The sequence below is a fragment of the Amyelois transitella genome, chromosome 5 (genome assembly GCF_032362555.1).
Source record: "Amyelois transitella isolate CPQ chromosome 5, ilAmyTran1.1, whole genome shotgun sequence".
Lineage (NCBI taxonomy): Eukaryota > Metazoa > Arthropoda > Insecta > Lepidoptera > Pyralidae > Amyelois > Amyelois transitella.
This window is the reverse complement of record NC_083508.1, coordinates 9,403,488-9,426,907: the sequence shown is the minus strand read 5'-3', so window position 1 is coordinate 9,426,907 and position 23,420 is coordinate 9,403,488. Positions and strand designations below refer to the sequence as shown.

The following is a 23,420-nucleotide window of genomic DNA, read 5'->3' as shown; positions in this document are numbered from 1 at the left end:
TCGGTAGCAGCCTTCAAAAGTTGCGCTCGCGGCCGCTCTCAGGAAATTGAAGTCACCTCCCGAGCATTGCTTTGTGAAAGAACCTTTAATTTATCTCTCGAGAACAGTTAAATTGAGTATTGATTTCGTTCAACTGCGTGTTAGTGTTTTGTAGTGAGATATGAACGTTCATTTTAGAGTGGTTATTAAAAATCTGTTGATGTGAAGAAAAATAATATTGATTTGCGTGTCATACTATTGATAAATAATACAGGTATTAAACGTGCACGTGACTTCAAAATACGTGTCAAATACGTGAAAATACCTGGCAGCAATCTCATTAAATCTTACGTTTGATCGTCTAAGATAATCAGGCAGCCACCGCAAGGTGCTCTACACGCTATTGTAAATATTAGTTAGAAACTCATCAATTCCGCTCCAACTTAATAAAATACTTGGCGCTTAATTGAAAATGAATACAGGGATCGATAAAATATTCCGCAGCGTTAATCCGCGATAATGAAGAAGGTTGTGAGAAGGGGTTGTTACATAGAACTCGGAATAAATTAGAACTATAGAAGTGGGAAGTATTGGCGATTTTACCGTCGCACTATTGTGATACTATAACGTTTTCATAGTGCATCTTAATTATTGAGTTCTGTGAACTCTATATCAGATTTTATATATATATATTTTATTCTTATTCAGAACGTGCATTTCATATAATCTCCATTGATTAATTTCTCAGAAACAAAAAAAAAAGATTAATACCTACATTTAAGATGATGTGATCAAGCGCACTTATATATTATTAATGTCAGTGATCCCACTTCAGAAATTTATACATACATACATACCTATGGTCACGTCTATATCCCCTGCGGGGTAGACAGAGCCAACAGTCTTGAAAAGACTGAATGGCCACGTACAGCTATTTGGCTTGATGATAAAATTGAGATTCAAATAGTGACAGGTTGCTAGCCCATCGCCTAAAAATAATCCAAGTTTGTAACCCTATCCTTTAGTCGCCTTTTACGACATCCATGGGAAAGAGATGGAGTGGTCCTATTCTTTTTTGTATTAGTGCCAGGAACCACACGGCACTCAGAAATTTATTTATCAGGTTAACAGCGTAATAACCAAGGCGAAAATACACCATTCCTATAATTTGAAGTGCACTCAGGCATTTCTACTGTCTAACATTATTCCTATTTCTATGGGTTGCTGCGAGGGGGCCATAATAAATGTTGCGTTTCAAATTTAAAATCAAAGTGCGGAATAAATTTTGATTAAGCGATTAGCTGAGGTGTTTGTGTTTCTTGGATGTCGTCAATGTGACGGTCTTGTGTGGGATCAGGCCGGGCTTTGATTGCGTTTGTGGAGACGATGAGTTAGGATAATAAAATTAAAGGACAGCTGTGTAATTTATAATCCGTAGATTTAATAGGTAATGGTGACTGGCATGTCAATAAACGCGTTACCGAGACACAATAGATTAAACTTATGTAGACTTATCCTTAGGAGCTATTTTTTCTAAAAGAGTCTCCTAGAACAATACCTATCCGCCTTTGTACCTTATTAGCTGTTTTTTTTTCTGCTTTTCTTTTTCTTATGGTGCAATAAAGAGTCTATCTATCTATTTAGTAATTGATGGTTTTTTTTGTAATGACATCAATAAATTGAAAAGGATTTACCATCTTTTGTATTTCTAGAATACAGTTACTATCTTTAACATTTTTCAACAAACATTTCATGATACCAGTTCTGTACATTAGTAAATGTATAATAACAACAAACAGAATACAGCGTTGCTTTCTTCAGACATCGTAAATCAGAACATTCGCTGGTAATTAACTGTATGATGCGGAGTTTACCTGCGGACTGGAAGCAGAGGTACTGTCTGGGTTAGATATAACAAAGAAATTAAACATGCAGACGAAAATTACCAAAATTATGTATTATGTGCCGTGTGGTTCCCGGCACCACTAACAAAAAGAATAGGACCATTCCATCTCGTTCCCATGGATGTGGTTAAAGGCGACTAAGGGATAGGCTATTAACTTGGGATTCTTTTTTTAGGCGATGGGCTAGCAACCTGTCACTCTTTGAATCTCAATTGGATCGTTAAGCCAAACTGCTGAACGTGGCCGATCAGTCTTTTCAAGACTGTTGGCTCTGTCTACCTTGCAAGGGATATAAACGCGATTATATGTATGTATTATGTTCTTATGATTATCACTGCTTTATGATTATTATTGCTGTTGTTCGCCGCGAATATATTTATATATATTATAATTTGGAATACTACATATGAAATACTATACAAAATTGTAAAATCAAAAACGACTTTACCGATTTTCTTGTCCCATGAACTAAAATCTTGTGCCCGGCTTGTCCAATCTCGGCCTCCAGGTTGCCGGATGTCGATGTTGAGAAAAAAATTCTCATTCCTTTGGGCAATTTCATTTAGAACTTAGAGCAAAAGTTCGGGTTAACATGTCAGTGAGACTGGTTCAAGATGGCGTGTGAGAAACAAATACTTACAGCAGTTTTGATACACACTGCCCTATAGATGGATCGAAAAAGGGAAAAAATTAACTTCAAGAGATACTGTCGCGTCACATTACACTATTTATAAATAAATAAATATATACGGGACAAATTACACAGATTGAGTTAGCCTCGAAGTAAGTTCGAGACTTGTGTTACGAGGTACTAACTCAACGATACTATATTTTATAGTATATTATTATACTATTTATAAATAAATACAAGTATTTATGTACGTAACGTTTCGAATCATGTTGCAGTAATCCGTGGTCACCGTTGAAGTGGTCATCAACAACCGTAAATCTCACTCATTTCATTTTCTGCAGATTAAAATTATCAAGCAATAAACAAATTAAGTATAATATAATATTTTTTTTTGGGAAAATGGTGAGAGTAATTGCATATCTCTCTCCTTTACTATTACTTATCTCTCTTATTCAATACATTTTTAATATTTGTATGTGTGTATGTGCTCCTCAATCAATCGGGTCTTCCCACACTCCTGTGGAGGAGTTGGAGCAAATGGTCAGGGCTTTTGGCCTCCTTCGTTGGTTGCTTCGCTGCCTACAGCTGTAGGCAGGTCACTAGGGCGGCCGTGGCGGCCTGGGTCTTCATCTCTTGTTTTCTAGGAGTTCCCACCGGCGGCGGCCAAGTGCTCCTTTAGTCAATAATAAAACATTTAAATACTAACTAACCGTTTTTTATAATATATTTGAGTGTGTTTGACCTCAATCTGCTGGTAAGCAAGATGAGGCCTATTAGGCCCTAGGCACTATTGCCTTCAAAATCCTCAAGTTATGTGTATCGGGGAAAAGAGAAGGGAGGAGGACCAAATCACATAATAAAAGATTGGGTTAAGTTATACAGAAAAAACCATGACAGAACTGAATTAAAAATCATGCATGTTTACTTACATGACGTTTTACTTCTAACCGAATGTAAAAAAAAATTACGTCTTAAATTTTCCGTGTGTATCAGTGACTCGCGTTCTAATAAGCAAGTGCACTCAGGGTAATGAGTTTACTACGTCTTCAGCCGGTAAGTAAGTTTTTAAAAGTGTGCGCGAGTAACTAACCCCCGCCTTAGCAATTAAACTTGTGAGCAAATACGGCGTTATAGCAAAGACACGGCGAAATTGACGTTTTTGGATGAATAAGAAGATTTTTTTAAAGGTTCTTTGCTTTAACAATAAAAAACTCTCTCACTTATAAGACAGATTGACATGTAAATATTATACATATTGCCCTTATTAGGCAGTATACTTATTGTCAAAATAATTATTCAGATTTCTGCGGAAGAGAGCGAATACAACAAATACAGCGAAAACAATTACTAAAGTTCGTAGCGAAGGAAAGAATTTAAATAGGAAATAATAAATAAATGCTAACACAATTCAACAGTTCACTATAAGTTGCCATAAATTCCAGGATAGTTCTATCGCAAAAACAAAACATTTTTCATTCTTCCCGCTTAATCCGTTACCCCGAAGAGCATAACAACGTTAACCGGTCCATTTCTCAATTTGCCCGGTGTATTCTACCCTTTATTTCCAATTTTCCCCGTTGTGTGGAGTACCCTCCTAAGATACCATTGGTAACCCTTCGACTGCCCGTGGCTATCGAGATAGCGAACAGGTTTAAAAGCGTGAACGGTGCCTACGATAAAATTTAAGTTTGTTTTTATCTTCGTCTAAGAACTTCCTTGTGTACGTATGTTCAAATATTTTATTCGTGGATTATTTAAGTTTTGTTTATTGGAAAAGATAAGAAAGGAACGAATGTAGTGCAGCTATCGACATAGAATTTTAACGATTTCACTCTCTTTTCGTGTACAACGGCAGATTAACCTTACTAACAGGTAGATATTGCACCTTTTGAAATAAATAATGCTCGAATAAAGAATATAATGTTATTTCGGCGCTAAAAACAGCCTTAGCATCCTAAAATACATACCTAATCTTTTCATTTCTGCGATATATTTTGATTACTTATTATAAATGTAACAATAGCTATTAAATAAAATATTTAAAACAATGACATGCAATGTTGGCAACACTTGAAAACCCATGTAGAAATGAAATGCGCATCTAGCATTATATTAAATTTTATGACGCTGGACCAAGTAATGCGAATATCGTGTAAGGCGGCCGCGCGGGTTGGTGATTAAAATTTTCGACTAGCGTTAATGCCTAGTTCACGTTTGACTAGTTGAAGAATGAGTGATTTGGTCGAGTAAATTACAAATAATATAATAATGTAATATACATAATTAATTATATTTCGTATATATTTCTAAAAAAATATTTTATTAAGAGACATAAATCCAGAACTTGCTATGACAGAACTTGCCTTAAACAATTTGATTTGTTTTAACTAATATGATAATTTCCACTTATTTGAAATATTCTGTTCAAATTTTGAACTCAGTAAAGTAAGAAGAAAAAAACATTCCGAAAATTATTTTACCTTTATTTTTGTACCATTCCAGAACTCCAGTCACTCGCAAATCAACTTGTACCATATTTCGGCAAGTGTAAACTGGGATTTAAAATTTTGAGTGGCGCTGATGACGCTACAGAACAGCAACGGAAGGATTAATGGCGACTTTATGAGGATTACATTACTTTGTAGTGAAATGGCAGTCGTGACTACGGATTTATGGTATGCTGAATGTGTTTGCGAATGGCAAGGTTCAGACTCGGACTATACACACACGGATTTGAACGAATTTTGCGAGTAAAAATATGTATATTGTGGACTGAAAATAGAATCGGAATAATTGGAATCGTTGAACAAATGGATTTACTTAAAGTAGATTTTAATGCTAATTAGAATATTTATCCAAAATTAGAATTTATTATTAATTTTTATTCATTCAACATGTAATTACTTCTATAAGTAAATAGAATCGTAATCATAGACAAATGCCTTTATTTATACTCAACAAAAGTTCTTACCATTTGGTAATTTTATTTTATTTTACAACAAAACACATTTGATAGTGATAACCGAAACTTTGTAGACAAAAACAGGTTACATTTCCGAGATAAATAATATTCCAATAAAACGATAGTTAGGATCATTATTGAAGGAAAACTGATCCATATTTCGAAATACGACTGAAAATACTCACAAGAACGACAATAAAAACCCGTAAAAGCGACTAAAGACGGCATTGGAAACTAAAAACAAACATATTAGCTGTTTGGGGGAGCCAACTTTGTTTTTCATACTTTTATACGTTTCTTCTTATGTTTTCCATTTTTTTAAGTATAAAGTTTTTTATTACATAGCGGCCATTCATTTTAAACTATAAAAATGTAATGCAACATTTACATTTACATAATGTATTTTATTTAAGGTGTCACTCTTTTAAACGCAATTATCAAAAACAATAAGGAGCTTGGTCGCTCAAGAAGTTTAAATTATCTACAAAATTACTGAGCGCTCACAAAAATGAACTCTCAATATTAAAGATATATTCTTAATTCAGTTTAATTACTTTCTTAAAGGAGTCGGGCGCCAGGCTTTAATTATTTCCCAATAAATTTCCAACGCGGGCTGCGTTGATCCTTCAAGTGTGAAGGTTTATTTAAGGGTGGCAATATTTTTTCCCTCCCGCAGCTCACTTCGTTATATTTATTAAAACATCGACCGAGATTACAAAGAACACGATATTTTTAACAGTGGAAGATGTGAAAACCAATTAAGGAGATAAAAAGAGAATCCAGCGAGGTGCCTGCATTAATTTCTTTTTTGCGGGGATTATTTTAAAATTGCATTATATTCTTGTTAAGACGGCGGCCTCCGGTTAATGATAGCACTACCCCTTCCTTTTTAATTGCCTGAGGCTATTGCGAAATGAGTAATCTGGAGGTGCTCGCCCGCTTCGTGAGATAAGACGTCGGGGACGCGGACTAAAAATATTTACTAAGATTTTGCCCTTACAAATTAAGATTTTCATTTTAAACCTTTCGCTTGTTGCTCACAGAATATTTTTGAGGTAAAAATAACAACTTTTTTACGCAATATTAAAAAATCTCATAATTCAAGTAATAGGTACTTACTTGAAAAGGCTGTGATAATTATTAGGATGTACCTATTGGACGATCTTACGGTTCCGTTTGAGTTTAAATATTTAAAATATTAGTCCTTGTATGTAACATTTATCTAGTAAGTAATAAAATTTAGTAAGTACCTATTTATAATCACCCACATAAATCTAACTATAATTTTCCCAACAACCGGCTATACTTCCATGCTACAAGACTTATGGTTTAATAAATAAGTAATCATAAAAATATAAAGTGTTTCGTGTTGCCGTACCTCGTAATATAAATAGACACGAAATCGAAATGAAGAAATAATTTGGAAGGATATATTTTGTGTCGATACGACCGAGTATTCTGACACGGACCGCTCAATTCGGGGGTGAACTTCCGAAGTGTTCGCTAGAAGTGGTCACGATTATAACTGAAAGTTTATTTTTTGTGTTTAAACCCAAGTAATCGAAAACAACCTTTATTACTTACGCACAAAAGTCGAATACAAATGTAGGGTTGATTTTGTATCACGCGTGTGATTACACATAAACAAATTTATTATTCGGTAGTATGAAACTTTATTGCTTAGATGATATGGTGTATTTCGTCATTTTCGTTAGTTTGTTGGGTTTGTTAAGGTTTATTAGTCATCGATGGTGGCGCGATAGGCCGTGCCAGGCGCGAGCGGCGCGCACGCATCTGTCAACACAGCCCTAATGAACGACGGTCGCATAGCACGTGATACTAAATGTCCTATGCTTCCTGCGTAATTTCGCTGTAATTTGTGCGCATTTGTCATGTTAAGAGAATTATCGCTCTATTAGGAATTTAGAAAATAGTTTCTTTTTTTTTTTTGGTAATTTGTTTATTGTAATATAAGATGTGTCATGTTCATGTTTGTCTTCTTATAATTACTTAAAACAAAATCTGTAAGAAGTTACTTACCGTGTACTTATTTTATGATAGAATCAAATATATATTCGAATAAAGATCTGTCTATAACCATTAAAATTACCGCTGGCATCACAGACTACATACCTAAATTACGTTCGGTAAATCACAATACATTCATTCATATAATCACGTCTATTTCCCTTGCAGGGTAGACAGAGCTAGCAGTCTTGAAAAACTGATAGGCCAGCTGTTAGGCTTAATTATAGAATTGAGATTCAAATAGTGACAGTTGCTAAATTACAATAGGTACATGTACCACTAAATGTCGTATTAGAATTACAAGTATACAATACTAGAATGTTCAAGTTCTAGGTAAAATAAAAGTCACAGGATGCTAATTACAGTGGGTTTATGCGACTGCACCGGCCACGGTTCGTGACGCTTTCACTGCACTAAATAAATCGGGTTAGCTAATACTCTCGTTACTGCTAAAGGTTTCAAACCAAATTTTAAGAATAGAGTGGAAAGAAGCTGAAGTATAAGAGTATGAGGTAATATGAATACGGAGTATTGATCATTATCCTAGCGCCAAATAACATGTAACATACAACTGGTATGCACTTGTGACTTCAGTTGTGACATATAAAAATATATCTTGTTTAAAGAAATACCTCACTAACTTAGCGTCAAATCGATAGTAATAAATCAAATACTCAACGTTAATTTGTCAACTAAGTGTCATAAATACCTACAATACAACAATATTAAAGAGCTTATCCCTTTACTGCCTGTCTGTGGCATGCTGTGATTATTATCAGATACTTAGTATCAGATATACTTTGATTGAAATATCCTTTACATCCTCCACAGCTTGCCTTCGGGGCCGGATTCCGATTCAGTACTACTTTGTGTTTTCATAGTATCGAATACAATGTCCTTTACAAAAGTATTACAATATGCGACAAGTTCAACACGAGCGTGACAATATCGCACTGTTGCGGATTTAGCTGATACTCCGTGATTAACTTTATACACGACCGGCGCATTTTACAGTTTCAAATAGCAGTCGTAATATTGAGTTATACCGCAATACCTAAGGCTTAGGTAGAAATACTGTAAGGAGTTTATTTAGCTTCATGTTTGAGACTGGTAAATTTGTATATATTTTCCTTAGGTTGTTTTTCACCTATACTATACATTCGTATAATCACGTTTATTTAGGAATTAAACGAACTTACCTAGTGACGTTCGATTCCAATTATATGAAGACCGAAGACCGAAGACGATTACTTAATATTAACCTGCAGCAGCAGCACGAGTTGTCGCTGTCTCAGTCACACACTTTCAGAGTACCTAATAAAAAGTAGATACTCCCCCTCCCACTGGTCGGCCGGCGCATCGTGCGCTCACGCCATTTTTTAGAGATTTTACAAGTATTTCTATTTATTTTTAAGGGGTTATAAAGGGATGGGAGGGAACGGAGTAATCGTCTTCGGTCTTCGGTCTTCATATAATTGGAATCGAACGTCACTAGGTAAGTTCGTTTAATTCCTAATTATATTTCAGACCTCAACCGAAGACGATTACTTAATATTAACCTGCAGATGTTTAGAGGAATATAATATAAGTTAAAAAAATAAATAGAAATCAACATTTTATTATTTTTCTTTATGAAAATAATAATATCAAAGTTCCATATATTCCTGCTTAGGATAACTGTAAATTAATTTGTCTTTATTTTTAATTTATGTTAAATAAAATTAATTGTCTAAATTTACAACTGAAAAAACTCCTCTAATAAAGTCATTATTATTTTCTTGTATGACATCCTTTTTATAATATTTTAAAAATACATTAGAATTATCACTCCAGCCTGCTGCCTTACGTATTACGTCTAGATTAACACCAGAATTGTAAGCAGCTGAAGTAGATGCATGACGAGTACTATGAGCCCCAAAAATACCGATATCAATTCCGCTTGCCTGGAGGACTTTTTTAACCCAGTGGCCAAGTGTTTGTGGACCTACATTTTTATGTGGTTTTCTGGCGCTGATAAACAAATGTTCATCAGGCATATCACTACGTAAGTTTTTGGTTTTATCTATATAATTTTGTACAGCTAATGCGGGGCATATCTTTGGATTTTCCCGAATAAATGGGAGTTTAAGCAAAGGTTGACTAGATCCAGGACGAGAGGTTTTTATAAGATCAGTTATTTTAATCAGTACATCGTCATTATGAATACATATATTTTTCATTTTAATCAAACTAAGTGTTTGCATTCTCTGACCGGACGCTAGTGCTATGAGAGTAACAGTTTTCATAGCCATATTTGAAAGATTGACTGATTCATAGGGATAAAAACTTTCAAGATAATTCAAAACAGTAACTGGGTCCCAAGTTACACTGTACTTAGGAGTAGGTGTTCTCAGCCGATACACACCTTTTAAAAATCTATTAACGGACACATTTGTTGTAATATGTTTGCCTAAAATAAGTGAAAGGGCTGAACGTCGGGTATTGAGTGAACTATAGCCAATACCAGACTCAAAACCTTCTGTTAGAAAAGATATGACATTGATAATCGATGAATCAAAAAAGTCTATTGAATTAACCGTGCAAAACTGCCACCATGCTTTAAGACTTGAATTATACTGGGAAATTGTATTAACAGAGAATGAGGCCATAAAAATATGCAATGAAGTTGCTGGAATCCCTTGTCTCAACAATGCTTGCCTGATAACCTCGCTGCCACCAGGGTAAGACTCGCATGTAGTGGATGTGCCTCGCTGAAAGGAGAAATTAAGAGAGATGCACTTGGTTGAAAATAAATTTTTCTAGAAACTACCAAATTAGACCACATGGGATACCATGGTTGTGAAGGCCAATTTGGAATGACAACTATGCCGCTTGATTTTTCTTTTATAATTTTTTGTAACACCTTTGGGATAAGACAAAACGGAGGAAATGCATAATAATTTAAGTTTGACCAATTAAATGTAAAGGCATCAATTATTTCTGCCTCTGGATCGAGTTTCCATGAAGCATATCTATAACATTTAGAATTTTGTTCCGAAGCAAAAAGATCAAAATCTGGGGTACCTAAATGTTTTTTAATTCGGAAAAAAGCATAGTCTGCAAGTTCCCATTCAATATCTATATTAATCAAGCGAGATTGATGATCAGCGGGGTTATCAGATGAGTTTATATAAGATGCAAATACAAAGATATTTCGGGATTCACACCACCGCCAGATCTCACGAGCTACCTCGTTAAGATGTAAATGTTGCGTACCGCCCATGCGGTTGATGTAACAAATAGCGGTGGTATTATCAACTCTTAGCAATATTTCACAATTGGATAAATGACAAGCAAAGGATTTTAAGCCATTAAAAGCGGCTTTGAGCTCTAGTAGGTTGATGTGATGAGAGATGTCAGATTGTTTCCAATTTCCACCAGTGGTTTCACTATTACAAACTGCGCCCCATCCCGTAAGGGATGCGTCGGTATATATTTCTAGTGTATAATTATTATTACGTATAGGGCAAAATGAATTCATTATATTTTCAATCCACCATTTTAGGTCTTTATGTAAATAAGATTTTAATTTCATACGTCTATCATAATAAACAGAATTATTTAAAGCCAATATTTTTTCACGTTCAAATGATTTTGTATATAACCAGCCGTATTGTACTGCTGGACATGCGGAAGTCAAAAGACCAATGTATTGAGCGAATTGTCTGATTGTACAACTTTTAATATTTATAAACTTTTCGGATTGCTCTTTTATACGTAATTTCTTTTCATTTGGCAATTTAATTATCATATTACTCGTGTCAAAATTAAACCCCAAGAATTTACATACTGTACCAGGATTAATTTGACTTTTCTCCGAATTAATTATAAAACCTAAGGAGATCAATATGTTTTTTGTTTTATGCACGTTATAATAGCAATCACTATATGTTTTGCTTATGCAAAAAAAATCGTCAAGGTAATTGACTGACAATAAGCCCGACAAACGTAAATATCGCAAGACAGGTTTAAGCAATTTGGTAAAAACATATGGGGCTGTACATAGGCCAAACGGGAGAACATTGAATTCATATAACTGATCCATCCATTTGAACCGTAACATCTTTCTATAGTCTTTATGTATGGAAATTAAAAAATAAGCATCTTTCAAGTCTAACGTTGCCATATAGTAATCATAATCTAATAGTTTTAGTGCAGTTCTATGATCTTCTAATTTAAAATGATGGGTTTCGACAAATTTATTTAATTGTTTTAAATTTAATATGAATCTATTTTCCCCATTTGGTTTGGGAACAGTAAATATAGGGGAAACAAACTGGCCACTGCTTGGTATACAAGTAGAAATGACATTAGAATAAAGCATATTTTCTATACATCGTTCTATGGCCAAAGAACCTTTTGCCGAAAAACAGGGATTATTAGGAACTTTGGCTTGTACAGGCGTATCTTTAAAAGGAATTTGATAGCCTTGAATCCATGACAATATTGTGTTGTCGTCGGTTATATTAAGCCAAGCGTCATAATAAAAACGTAACCTGCCGGCGTGTACCTGTGAGTCATCCGGTGAGGCTAGTATCTCCTGGCTCTCCCGCGCTGGCTGGTGTTCCTCGCGGAGCCCGTGGCCGCACGGTGTCCCCGGTCGCGGTCGCGCTCCCTCGCGGCGCCCGCGCTCGGCCTCCGTTGAGTCGGACGCGTTGTCGAGGCTGCACCCCGCGCCCCCCGAGAGTTTAAAGCGCCCCGTTGAGGTGTAGGTTTCAATTGAGGCTTTGGAATTCTTAATTCAGAGCTAGATTTACTTATAGCTTTTGCTGTTTTCAATTGTTCACCCAAGTCAGAGCCAAACAGATATTCATCAATTTTTGTATTTTTAACAGTTTCTCTTATATCCTTATTTAATGTATTTATTATAGAATATCGGCGGGATTGTGATTCTCTAAAGTGCAAGTCACATAGGAGCCGCCCAGCATCACTGAGTGGTTTAATAATCTCAGTGTAGTTACCAACTAAGGCAATATTAAGGGCCTTGCCAAGGGCGGCCAAGCAACTTGCAAGCTGGTTTTGCTTATTTTCATTAAAACACTCTTTCTTGCAGTTAATTTCATTTAAAGCGGCCTTTATTTCTGCATTTAGTTTGGGCGCTTTTAAATGCGGGCAGTTTTCAGGCGGTAAGTGACTTTTCAAAATATCGGCTTTTGTATCTTTGTCCAGGCCATTGATGAGAATATGCTTCCACCTAGGCATTATATCTTTATGTAGATTTTCGCCAAAATTAGTTTGTTTTGTGGGGTCAGAGCCTAGTAGTTGCAAAATTTCTGGATCCAATTCAGGTTCAGTATTTTCCACAACTTGTTCCGTGGCTTGGATGCTGATTTCATCTGCAATTAAACGAGTAATCCTTTTAGGATACGCGTTTTTCTTGCTTTTTTTTTTTTTTTTTTTTTTGTAGGGTATTTTTTAAATTCTCACACGATATACGTGGAGTCGGTATTTAGATAATCCATTTAGGATATCTAAACCGATTAACCATAGAAGGAAAAAATAAATAAATAAATTATTATCTATCAATCCATATAGGATGATAGTAAATTTAGGTACATACCTGGAATTATCGGTGATAAGACTATACTTGTATTGTCCACCTCTTCTGAGTATGTATTTAAAACTTGATCAGTATTTGATGAGGACGATGATATTGATCGTCTTTCCCGTATTTTTTCCTCAAGTTTTTTCATCTTTTTCAGTAGATGATCATATTCCTTTGACTTTGATCTTTTACGTTTACCCATTTCGGACGAAGGTAATTTGAAAAAACGTAACGATAAAGAGAGAATTATGTGCGACTTCGACGACACAAAAACTCGTAATGACGTGAGCGCACGATGCGCCGGCCGACCAGTGGGAGGGGGAGTATCTACTTTTTATTAGGTACTCTGAAAGTGTGTGACTGAGACAGCGACAACTCGTGCTGCTGCTGCAGGTTAATATTAAGTAATCGTCTTCGGTTGAGGTCTGAAATATAAATCCCTTGTGGGGTAGACAGAGTCAACAGTATTGAAAAGACTGATAGGCAACGTTTAGCTTAACTATAGAATTGAGATTTAAATAGTGACAGGTTGCTAGCTCATCGCCTAAAGGAGAATCATAGGTTTATAAGCCTGTCACTTAGACGCCTATAACAACATCCATGAATGAGATGAAATGGTCCTATTCTTTTTTTATTGTGACAAAAGTGATAAATAATACAAGACTAATAACACAGATTATGCAAACCTCACAATAAACTCGCAACTTGTGTTATAGGATACTAACTCAGCGTTACGATATTTTATAATAATCAATTAAAAAGATAAACATCTGAGACTCAATTAGAAAAGTTCGGTTTCATCCTTCCCTGTCCGGAATCCGAACCTTGTGTGTCACAAGCAAACACACTACTGCTTCGTCACAGAAAATTTAAGATAAACTCGTATAGTCGTTCAAACCTCAACTTATCATCAAAGCTGATGATGCTGCTAGCATACAAACCTGGAACAAAAAATAATTATGTTTAACCTTTAGAGATAATGTTTACACAAACAAACACTGCACAAAATATTCCATTAGGAAGTTAAAGCAACGGGGTAATTTTATAATCAAAGCGTGCAAACCAACATCGTAAAGCTTTCAGCGCTCGCAAAATCCGTCAAACAGCCCTCGAGTTGATAAAGTGCAAGGAGATGACATAAAATTTTATATTTGTGGCTTTTTTGTTTAATGTTTGTATTGTATTGGTATTATAATTAAATAAAGCTCATTGTATTGTAAGGGTAACTTAAATTAATAATATTATTACAGTAATATTATTATATTCATCAAAAATGTCTACTTTTCATTATATTAAAAAAATGTAGCAAGAATAAAAATAATTGTAAAATGACTCTAGTCGTAAAGGTTTAGAAAAGAAGTAAATAGTGTAAGAGTTTTATGAGTAAGTACCTACGTGCAAATAATTTTCTTGTTTTGTTTCAGATGGTGACCGGATCCAAGCACCATTTTTCCACGCAAGACATGATTTTTCACAAGAAAATAAAGAATTTATAAAATATTCAATTTAATTGGAAATGTTGTTTATCATATTTATCAAGTAATGGCGATGGTTAAGTCTTCTCTTGTTGTTAACCTCGGTGCGTATAACAAAATAGAATTTCCGCGTGGTACTTGCGCGGAAGCAGCGACCGCCGGTTGGAGGCCTATGGCCACATCCGTTGAGACTTTAAGGTTTTACTGAACGTCCATCCAACAATTTATCAATTTATCACATATTGAGATGAAAAAATTGTTTACAGAAAGTTGCAACCTCGATATATATATTTAAGCTAAAGATGTATGAAGATACAAGGTAAGAAGAATAATTTTTATTAAATATGTACAATACTCGTATGTCAAGTCTCACGCCCTTCCTTGATTTTCATCTATAAGATGTAGGTATCTATATGGATTGACATAACGTGATAAGATTGAAAAATTAGGCATCTGCTTTCTAGAAATTCCTACAAACCCAACATTTTGTGTAGGAAATTTAATCGAACGCACAAGAGATCTAAACCCAGATTGCATAAGTACGGTATAAGTATACTATAATTTTTGATCGTGGGCTGCGTTCCCGTGCCTGGTACGCTCGCCCCTTACACATTAATTGATTCGCAAGATAAAGCTAAAATTGTCTAAGGATGGAATGTCACTATCCAAACGTGACTGGTATGTTTTGACTGCAAATTTGATTATTAAACGCTCCGTTGATTTCAGTTATTTTATTCTTCAATTTTTTTTCTGCTTAAATTTATAGTAGCATGAAAAATTTTGGTACAATTTTCAACTGGGACAAGTGCTATTTTTCTTGCTCATTATGAATTTTCATTGCTGACATTAAATATGTGTACCTACACCAAATATTGTGTTGCTGTACAAAGTTGGTATTCCTAGATATATCAAAATAAGCTGTTAAATAGATTCAAAGCCACCATTGTTAGACTTTAATTAGAATGAGCAAATGTAAAAAAGAACTTTAGAAATACACATAAATCTTAAATACAATCAAAATGCATAGCATTAATCATAAAATGCGATTCTTATAGGGTCAGCCTTTGAAAATCCATAACAACGTTAATATCCCACCCTCTAGAACAATCTATGTAATGAGAGAGCATAAAACAATACCCTTGTAATTTACGAGTTACACTGGCGTTCACAAAATTCGGACCAACGTGATATAAAATAAAAATAGTACAGACAGCAGAGCGTGATTGTGTCAAAAATTTGTTTATCTTTTTAAGTAGTAAGTATTTAGTATTAAATACCTAAAAATTAACATTCCTTCCTCAATTTAAAATTTGAACTTAATAATTAATTACAGTATGTTTACTTGTGATTTGAAAACAACAAGACAACTAACACAACAAATAAATAATGTATAATAGTATCTGCTTATAAACTTGGGATTCTTTTTTAAGCGATGGGCTAGCAACCTGTTACTATTTGAAATTTAATTCTATCATTAAGTTAAACAGCTGAACGTGGCCTTTTAGTCTTTTCAAGACTGTTGGCTCTGTCTACTCCGCAAGGGATATAGATGTAGCTATATGTTTTTATGTATGTATAAAAAATATAAAATGTTACCAGGCCATCTTAATACAAATTAAACGACGCACTCGCATATTTTACTAAGGGGTATGAAAAATAAATGTTGGCCGATTCTCAGACTTCTCAGACAAGAGAATTTTATACGTAAGATTATTTTATTAAAAGAAATATTTTATTGATTTTACTACTACATCTTTACTTCTGTGTTCTCTATATTTTGCAAAGGCGATATTACTTCGACTTCTATTAGATAATGCACAGGCTTTTAAAACCGGCGTTAAGATTAAGAGGAAAATGTTATAGCAATGTTTTATTATTCAAAGCTTCAAAGGGATAAAAAATCAGATATTCCAGCCGCTTGAAGCAGATGCATTTTTCTTGGGAAAATTCCTGTTTGACTTTGTAATGTTGAATTACCATATTATTTAAAACGGAATAAAGAACTCGTTGAAATTGTTTTTGATGTATAATATTTCTTGATAAAAACAATAATGATGGCCTATCTGGCGTAGTGGGAAAGTGTTAACCTCTAAATTACGGTCTTATAATTTAAATTTGTAGCTTGTTCTAGGGCTATTGTTTTGATTCAGCGTAGAATGTATAAGCCAATCAAGGGAAAATGTTTCAAACTTGGGTTTCTGATCTTTAGATGCTAGGCTAGCAACCTGTAATTTTAGTAGTATATTTTATTTTCTGTATAAGAATATATCCAGTTTCTAGAACGATTTTTATCGAGTGCTTTTGAAATTAAAAAAATAACAAAAGTACAGAACATTGGAATTATAAATTAAAATTGGAATGCGAGCCGGTAATTCTACAATAAAACGCAGCTGAGCCGCCCCGATCAGATGGCGATCTTGATAAACGAGCGCCGTGAGACTGCATTTTTACCTCGCCGTCGTCTAGATATACTACATAAAAAATACTGGAAAAAAAGGCCTTCAAGTAGTACTGAAAACTGGACCTGCATCAAATTTAGATTCAGTTTTTAAATAAAAGAAAAATTAAGTATGATTGGAGTACTACTACCTATAGCATTTCAAATTTGGAAAGAGGATGAGAAGAATTCTTTTTGGAGCAATTTTCACTTATGCAGAGGGAGTTTATAAACACAAAAATCTTGCTTCTATTGATAACACAGCGATTGTCATCGAGACAATCTTAAAACTTATGTGCCCTAACACAAAAACTGTTTTGTCACTTTTGTCATTATATTGGCACTCAGATAATTTCTTATTAAATTGCATGACTTGCTTTTTTGAATATGTAACAATTACCGAGAAGTCGAAATATTGTAATCAGTGGGTAGATCAGTCTTCAATAATTTTTTTCATAATGAATAATTATTTTTTGTGTTTAAGAGTCACAACCATTCATACCTGCGATTAACTATCATCACTAGTTAGAAGTCATTTCGCTACAAAAGTCACCCAGATCTTTGACGTAAATATCAAGCAAAGTCAATACAGCACACTTTGATAGGGTTTAATTAACTCTATCTCAGTCGTCAAAGGCTTCAAACAAATTGGCCAGGACAAAATAATGCGGTAGATTATAACCATTTTGCCGGGCCGAATAACCGCTAGAGGCGTCGCACCTGACTAACCAAATTAATTATGGCTCAATAAGGAAATATTAACTGGCCGCTTAATAAGCCATTCTCGAGGATACGCCACAATTAAATTGGGAGGGTCTTCCAGCCATTATTTATAAACAATAATATATCAAAGCGATATTTTCAAGATGGCGCTCGCCGCAGAATGGCGCGCGTCGCATGGTTGAAGACGATATATTTTAATTATTTTAATCTTATGCAAGCAAATCTATAATTATAGACTTTTAAGTCTGTTAGGAAGTTTTCTTTTAGTGTCTCTTTTTCTTTGTTTTGTTTAACCATGACAAGGATATTCTGGTAGTAAAATATATCGTTTCACTTTATCAACTGTAAATATGTTATGAGATGTCTCGTATTATAAACTAGACTATAGGCTAAACCAGGTCATGCACACTTCAGCTTCTTGTCCAGAGGAGTGAGGACCCAACCGAGACTAATGCCAGGATGAGAAGGAGGATAATCTCATATCATATTAGACTACATATTACTATTATAAATAAATATATACGGGGAAAATTACACAGATTGAGTTAGCCTCAAAGTGAGTTCGAATGTTTTTTTGTTACGAGATAATGACTCAACGATACTATATTTTATATAGTATCGTTGAGTCTATAGATCATCATCATATCATTATTATATAGATAAACATCCAAGACCCAGGCCCATCAAAAAGAGAAATTTCGTTTCTCATCATGCCCGGGCGGGGATCGAATTCAAAGATTCGAACCCGGGATCTACTACAGAATTGATTGATTGTGTTACAACACCGACAAGTGCACTACCACTGCGCCACAGAGGTCATCAAAAATTTAAGTATTACTTTTTAAGCAAAGAAAGAAATCAACAACTATAAGAAAAGTAATGAACTAAACTCGTAATAAGATGCACGTACGAGTTCAGAAAAATCTCATAAAATCCTATATTTATGAAACGGGAACCATACATAACAAGCGTGTATTACAGAATATTACAAGAAAATACCAAAGGCTGGCGCAGCGAGCAAAACACGAAGCGTATTTATGGCTATATGATGCAGAAGTTTGCCAGCTAGGAGCACAGCCATCGATTTTCAAAACTTTTTCATGGAAATAAACCTACTTTCGTTGTGTAGGCGCTGGTTTGTATGTGTGCGGGGGCTCCACTCATACAGGCGGGCGAGGTCACACGGATTGACGAAATCGAAATGCACCAGAAAGTAGGAGTTTTAAGAGGAGTTTCTACTAAAATATTAAAATGTATGCATATGTATCAAGATATTTTATTGTATCCTTTTTCAGTCTTCAAGACTCAAATGCCATATTCAGGTCGCTCAATGGCTCAATTCTGGAATTAGGTTCAAACAGTGACACGTCGCTAACCTATCTCCAAAAACAGAATTCCAAGAGCGTTTCTTTTTAATCGATTTTTACAATTTGAAAGAAAATGCATCTTGTACACCATATCCTGTTTTTTTCATTACCAGACAATCAAGGATGTTGATTTGTATTTGTCAAGGTTTAAAACGTACTTTAAACACTGGAAAACAATTTGGGTGACTGACGTAAAATTAGATTGTACTAACTTTATAATAAAATGACGCCAATCGGACTTCAAAATACATTTCAGACGAGGAAGAAAAGTCTTCACGATGTCATTTACAGTTTTACTAGGTGAGCTACTTTTAAAAGTAACCTAGTTGTTAATATTCGAGATAACCTCATTCTCTCTTTTATTTGACGTTGCCTAAAACAAATAATAGGATAATAAATATTGATAAGTTACATCATTACTTTTGTTTTGCTCAAATTATACCAGACCCTGACATATCAAGCTCATCGACTGCCTGTATCGAGCGAACACACACAAACCCACTTGTAATGGGCCCGCAAAGAAAACTTTTTAAAACTTTTCCAGCGAAGCAATATGGCTCGTGTTCTCAGCCGTTATGTTTTATTTAGGCAACGTGCTATCTCTTTTTTACTCTGTACGATGTTTTATACAGCCGAGTGGGATGGATGTACTAGTCATGTTGCGTTTCAGCGGTGATAAGGCTGCCTTGCCCGGGATACGGAGTAATTATTTCTATTTTGTCATTGCGATGTATTTTTTATATGATGCTGTGTTGTGGAAGGATCAGCTCTTAGTTGGAATATGTCAGCCAGGAAAGGAAAAAATATAAATATATACGGGACAAATTACACAGATTGAGTTAGCCTCGAAGTGAGTTCGAGACTTGTGTAAAGAGACACTCGCTCAACGATACTATATTTTATAATAAATACATATATAGGTAAATATCCAAGACCCAGGCCTATCAGAGAAAGTTCTTTCTCATAATGCCCTGGCCGGGATTCGAACCCGGGATCACTGGTGTCACAGACAAGCTTATTACCGCTACGTCACGGAGACCGTCAAAAAATAGATGTGGATATATTTTCATTTGGGACTTTCCGTAGGTCTGTACTTATATTAGGATTAGAACAATTTCAGTGTTTCATTCAAGTTCTATGTATTAAAGAGAAATACATATATTAATATACTGCGCACACTCGTCCTTACTTCGTACACATTTTGGATAAAAATATTATAAAAGTGTTTTATTCATACTAAAACTAACTAAAAATTATTTGTCGTCATATCGCTCCACATAATTCAAATACAGTTTTACAGTTACATACGAAACTTACACGATGATCGAACTCCAAACAATACGGTCGAACTGGAAACTGGTACCAACTTATGGCAAGGTCAAATTAGCGCCATGACCTTCTTGAATTGGAGGTCCGACTAGTTTCCGAACTGCCATAACTCGGTACTCCGAAACTGGGTGACGCCGGCCGTTGACTCGAGAAAAAGTTCTCTTTAAATATCCGCAACTTTAGTTTAGCAACTCAAATTTAGTTTGGCAACAAACAGAGCAAGCAACAAATCCTGTTGGAAGTTGCGCGCGAGTCGTTTCAAGTTCACAGAGTTGTTGTTCTGGGCTGGGTCGCGGTGAAGGTCGGAGTTAGCGATCATGCCATTGATTCTTGACTGATGTCAATAATTTTTTTGATTATGAGAGGATAGGGCTAGCTAGATCTCGGGTAAAGAGTATGTGCAGTAGTTGCGCAACCATTGGCCTAGCAACATGCTTAAAATCAAAGTTAGAGCTGATCTATATCGGTAATGAAAAAAAACTAACCTCATTATTTTTAGACTATGTTAAGTCAATTCATTTATTTTGTTATATGTAAAAAGTGTTCCGGCATATGAAAATTTTATAAATTAAGAACCTTAAAAATTAAAACTTGTTTCATACCGAAGTAAATTTTCTTTCTCCGATTGGCCTAGGTCTTCGAAGTTTGTCTATACCTATAAGTGTTTATAAAAAATAAAGTATCGTTAGTTAATATCTCGTAACACAAGTTTCGAACTGACTTCGAGACTAACTCAATCTGTGCAATTTGTTGCTTAAATATTTATTTAATGACTGCCTTTATGCAGTAGAATTTTTTTGTTTATGATCAAGATCTCTCTTATCAATATTTTTGCAAAATAAAGCAACAGTAACTTTCCTGACGGCTCGCTACGGCGTAGCACCGTAGCTCCGTAGCTAGTGCTACGTCGTAGGCGGTGTCAAAACTGGCCGCTGCGGGGTGTGGGGCAGATCGTATCGATTGCCCCCCCTTTTGCCCTCGACGTGACCTAACTAGTTTTAATATGTCCTCTCATTATGCATGTTTCTACATATGGTTTGAAAACCTTCCAATTCCAATATTTTTTCAAAGAAACTCATTTAAACAAAGAAATATTTTTTTACGGAAAATTTTACAACAATGAAATTAATGAATTTTTTGCATAGTAAGTGCAAAAAGCTGATTAAATAAAAAACTATGTAGAAAAAAATCAGTCATTTCATACTCGCAGTTACGTAACCACTGCGTTTTTAGCGAACAAAAAGGCAAAGCCCCGCTGTTTGAGGCAAAGTCCTGAGTAGGACTGTCACGTCAGCTCTGCGGCTTACTAGGCGCGCATGCGTCCCCCTCCCCCCACCACCCCCTGCCCGCAACACGGAAAACTTTTCCCCGACATAGCTATAAGTAGCGCTCACCCGTCGGCAACACTTTTTGCCCCCTCCGTGGGTAGGGAGGCAAAAGTTTTGCAGCCCGGCTCGGTACTCCGTACACATCGCTCTTCCACTTTTTCCTGTATATTGAAATGGAGGTGCGGAGAAAAGAGTAGAAATTTAGAAGCTGTCGTACAAATTTTAATGAGGAGTGAGAAGGTGAACGTTCCGTGTAACGAGCGCGAGGCCTTTGTATGGACATTTTAATATTCCAAGTTTGAATTTAAGCGTTCAATTTACACATTTCGATAATGAAGACGCGGTGTAAGACTCATCATTGTTAGTGGGTCCTTCAAGTTTTGGGATCGCTCGGGATTCAATTAGTTCATGAGGTTGGTAACCCGTCGAGTGCGTTCGTCTGCATTATGGATGACCGCTGGTCAGCGAGGACATCGGGGTCAACATCTAGTTATCGTGATTAACCCGACCGCTACTTCATCACGGCCCACTATTCGATAACGATGGTGAATGATTAATCGCGAGCATCTTGGTTTGTTTGCCCGCCGCGGGTCCGAGCAAACTTATGAATATTGTATCGATTTTCTTGAGCGTTCTTCCTGTTAATTGCATGGGTTATTTAACCAGGGAGCTGTCACCGGGACATGCCTGAGGTTTGTGGGTACATTCATCACGGCAGTTAGTGCAGCGTGACCCAACGTTATCTTGCAGGAGCAGACTCGACCCAACCGTGACTGATGACCCGGCTTAATTAAATTTTATGATGGCCAACTACTAATTGGCAAACTTAAGATTTGTCAACAAATAATAATATGAAATAATTTTGAATGCAATCATCTTCTCCGTGGCGGTGTCTATTGCGTTTGCCTTGGGCACCCAACGATCTAGAAGTACATGCATACCTATATACATATAATAATGTCTCTATCCCTCACAGGTGTAACAGAGCCAATTGTCATGAGCATTGAGATGAGCATGAACAAGGCATTGAGATTCAAATAGTGACAGGTAACTAGCCCATCACTTAAAAGAATATCAAATTTAAAAGCTTTACTCTTGATTGACTTTCACAGTCTGCACAAGGAAGAAAATCAGGTAGTAAACACTATGTTTTCTTCTCTTTCAGACCAGTATTAAAACAATTTGAGAAGTTATAAATTCACAATCTGTATTTCTGCGTATTACATCCCAATATAGTCGGCTATTCTGTACTGGGCAAACTCTAACACCGCATACAAAATTCAAGGCATAAAGACAAGCAAATGTCGTGCTACCGTCAGTTTGTGAATCAAAGGCTGCCCGCAATTAGAGACATATATTTATATACTGAAGCGAGTGTGGAATATGAAATGGTACAGCTTCAACGTTTGGAATAGTTTGTTGGATTTGAATTCAAATCCTAGATTAAAAATTCTAATCAGCAAGAGGCTCATAGGAGCCTCGTGGAAAAAAAAACTTGTAGTAAATGTCATGTCACTTAGTGTGACCACAATCCTGGATTGGGTGAATCAGGTTTTTACACGTAGCGACTCCTGTTTTACCTCCGCGACCTTTGCTGGGGAACCTAACCTATATTGAATCATGGTTATATTATCGATATATCGAACAACTGTGCAATTTATTACTGAACAAAA

General features: G+C 35.5%; 2 protein-coding genes across 2 annotated transcripts in view; both read right to left on the bottom strand.

The window, feature by feature from the left end:
• The window catches only part of LOC106134523 (ATP-binding cassette sub-family F member 3), a 434,240-nt gene that overhangs the window by 162,964 nt on the left and 247,856 nt on the right, over window positions 1–23,420 (bottom strand). The window lies entirely within an intron of this gene.
• LOC132901800 (uncharacterized) lies at window positions 10,120–13,348 on the bottom strand. The gene is made up of 3 exons (XM_060944427.1): window positions 13,104–13,348; window positions 12,054–12,879; window positions 10,120–10,254 (listed from the first exon to the last, which is right to left on the bottom strand). The coding sequence occupies exons 1-2, from the start codon at window positions 13,288–13,290 to the stop codon at window positions 12,074–12,076; spliced, it is 993 nt and encodes a 330-aa protein (XP_060800410.1). The 5' UTR covers window positions 13,291–13,348; the 3' UTR covers window positions 10,120–10,254; window positions 12,054–12,073.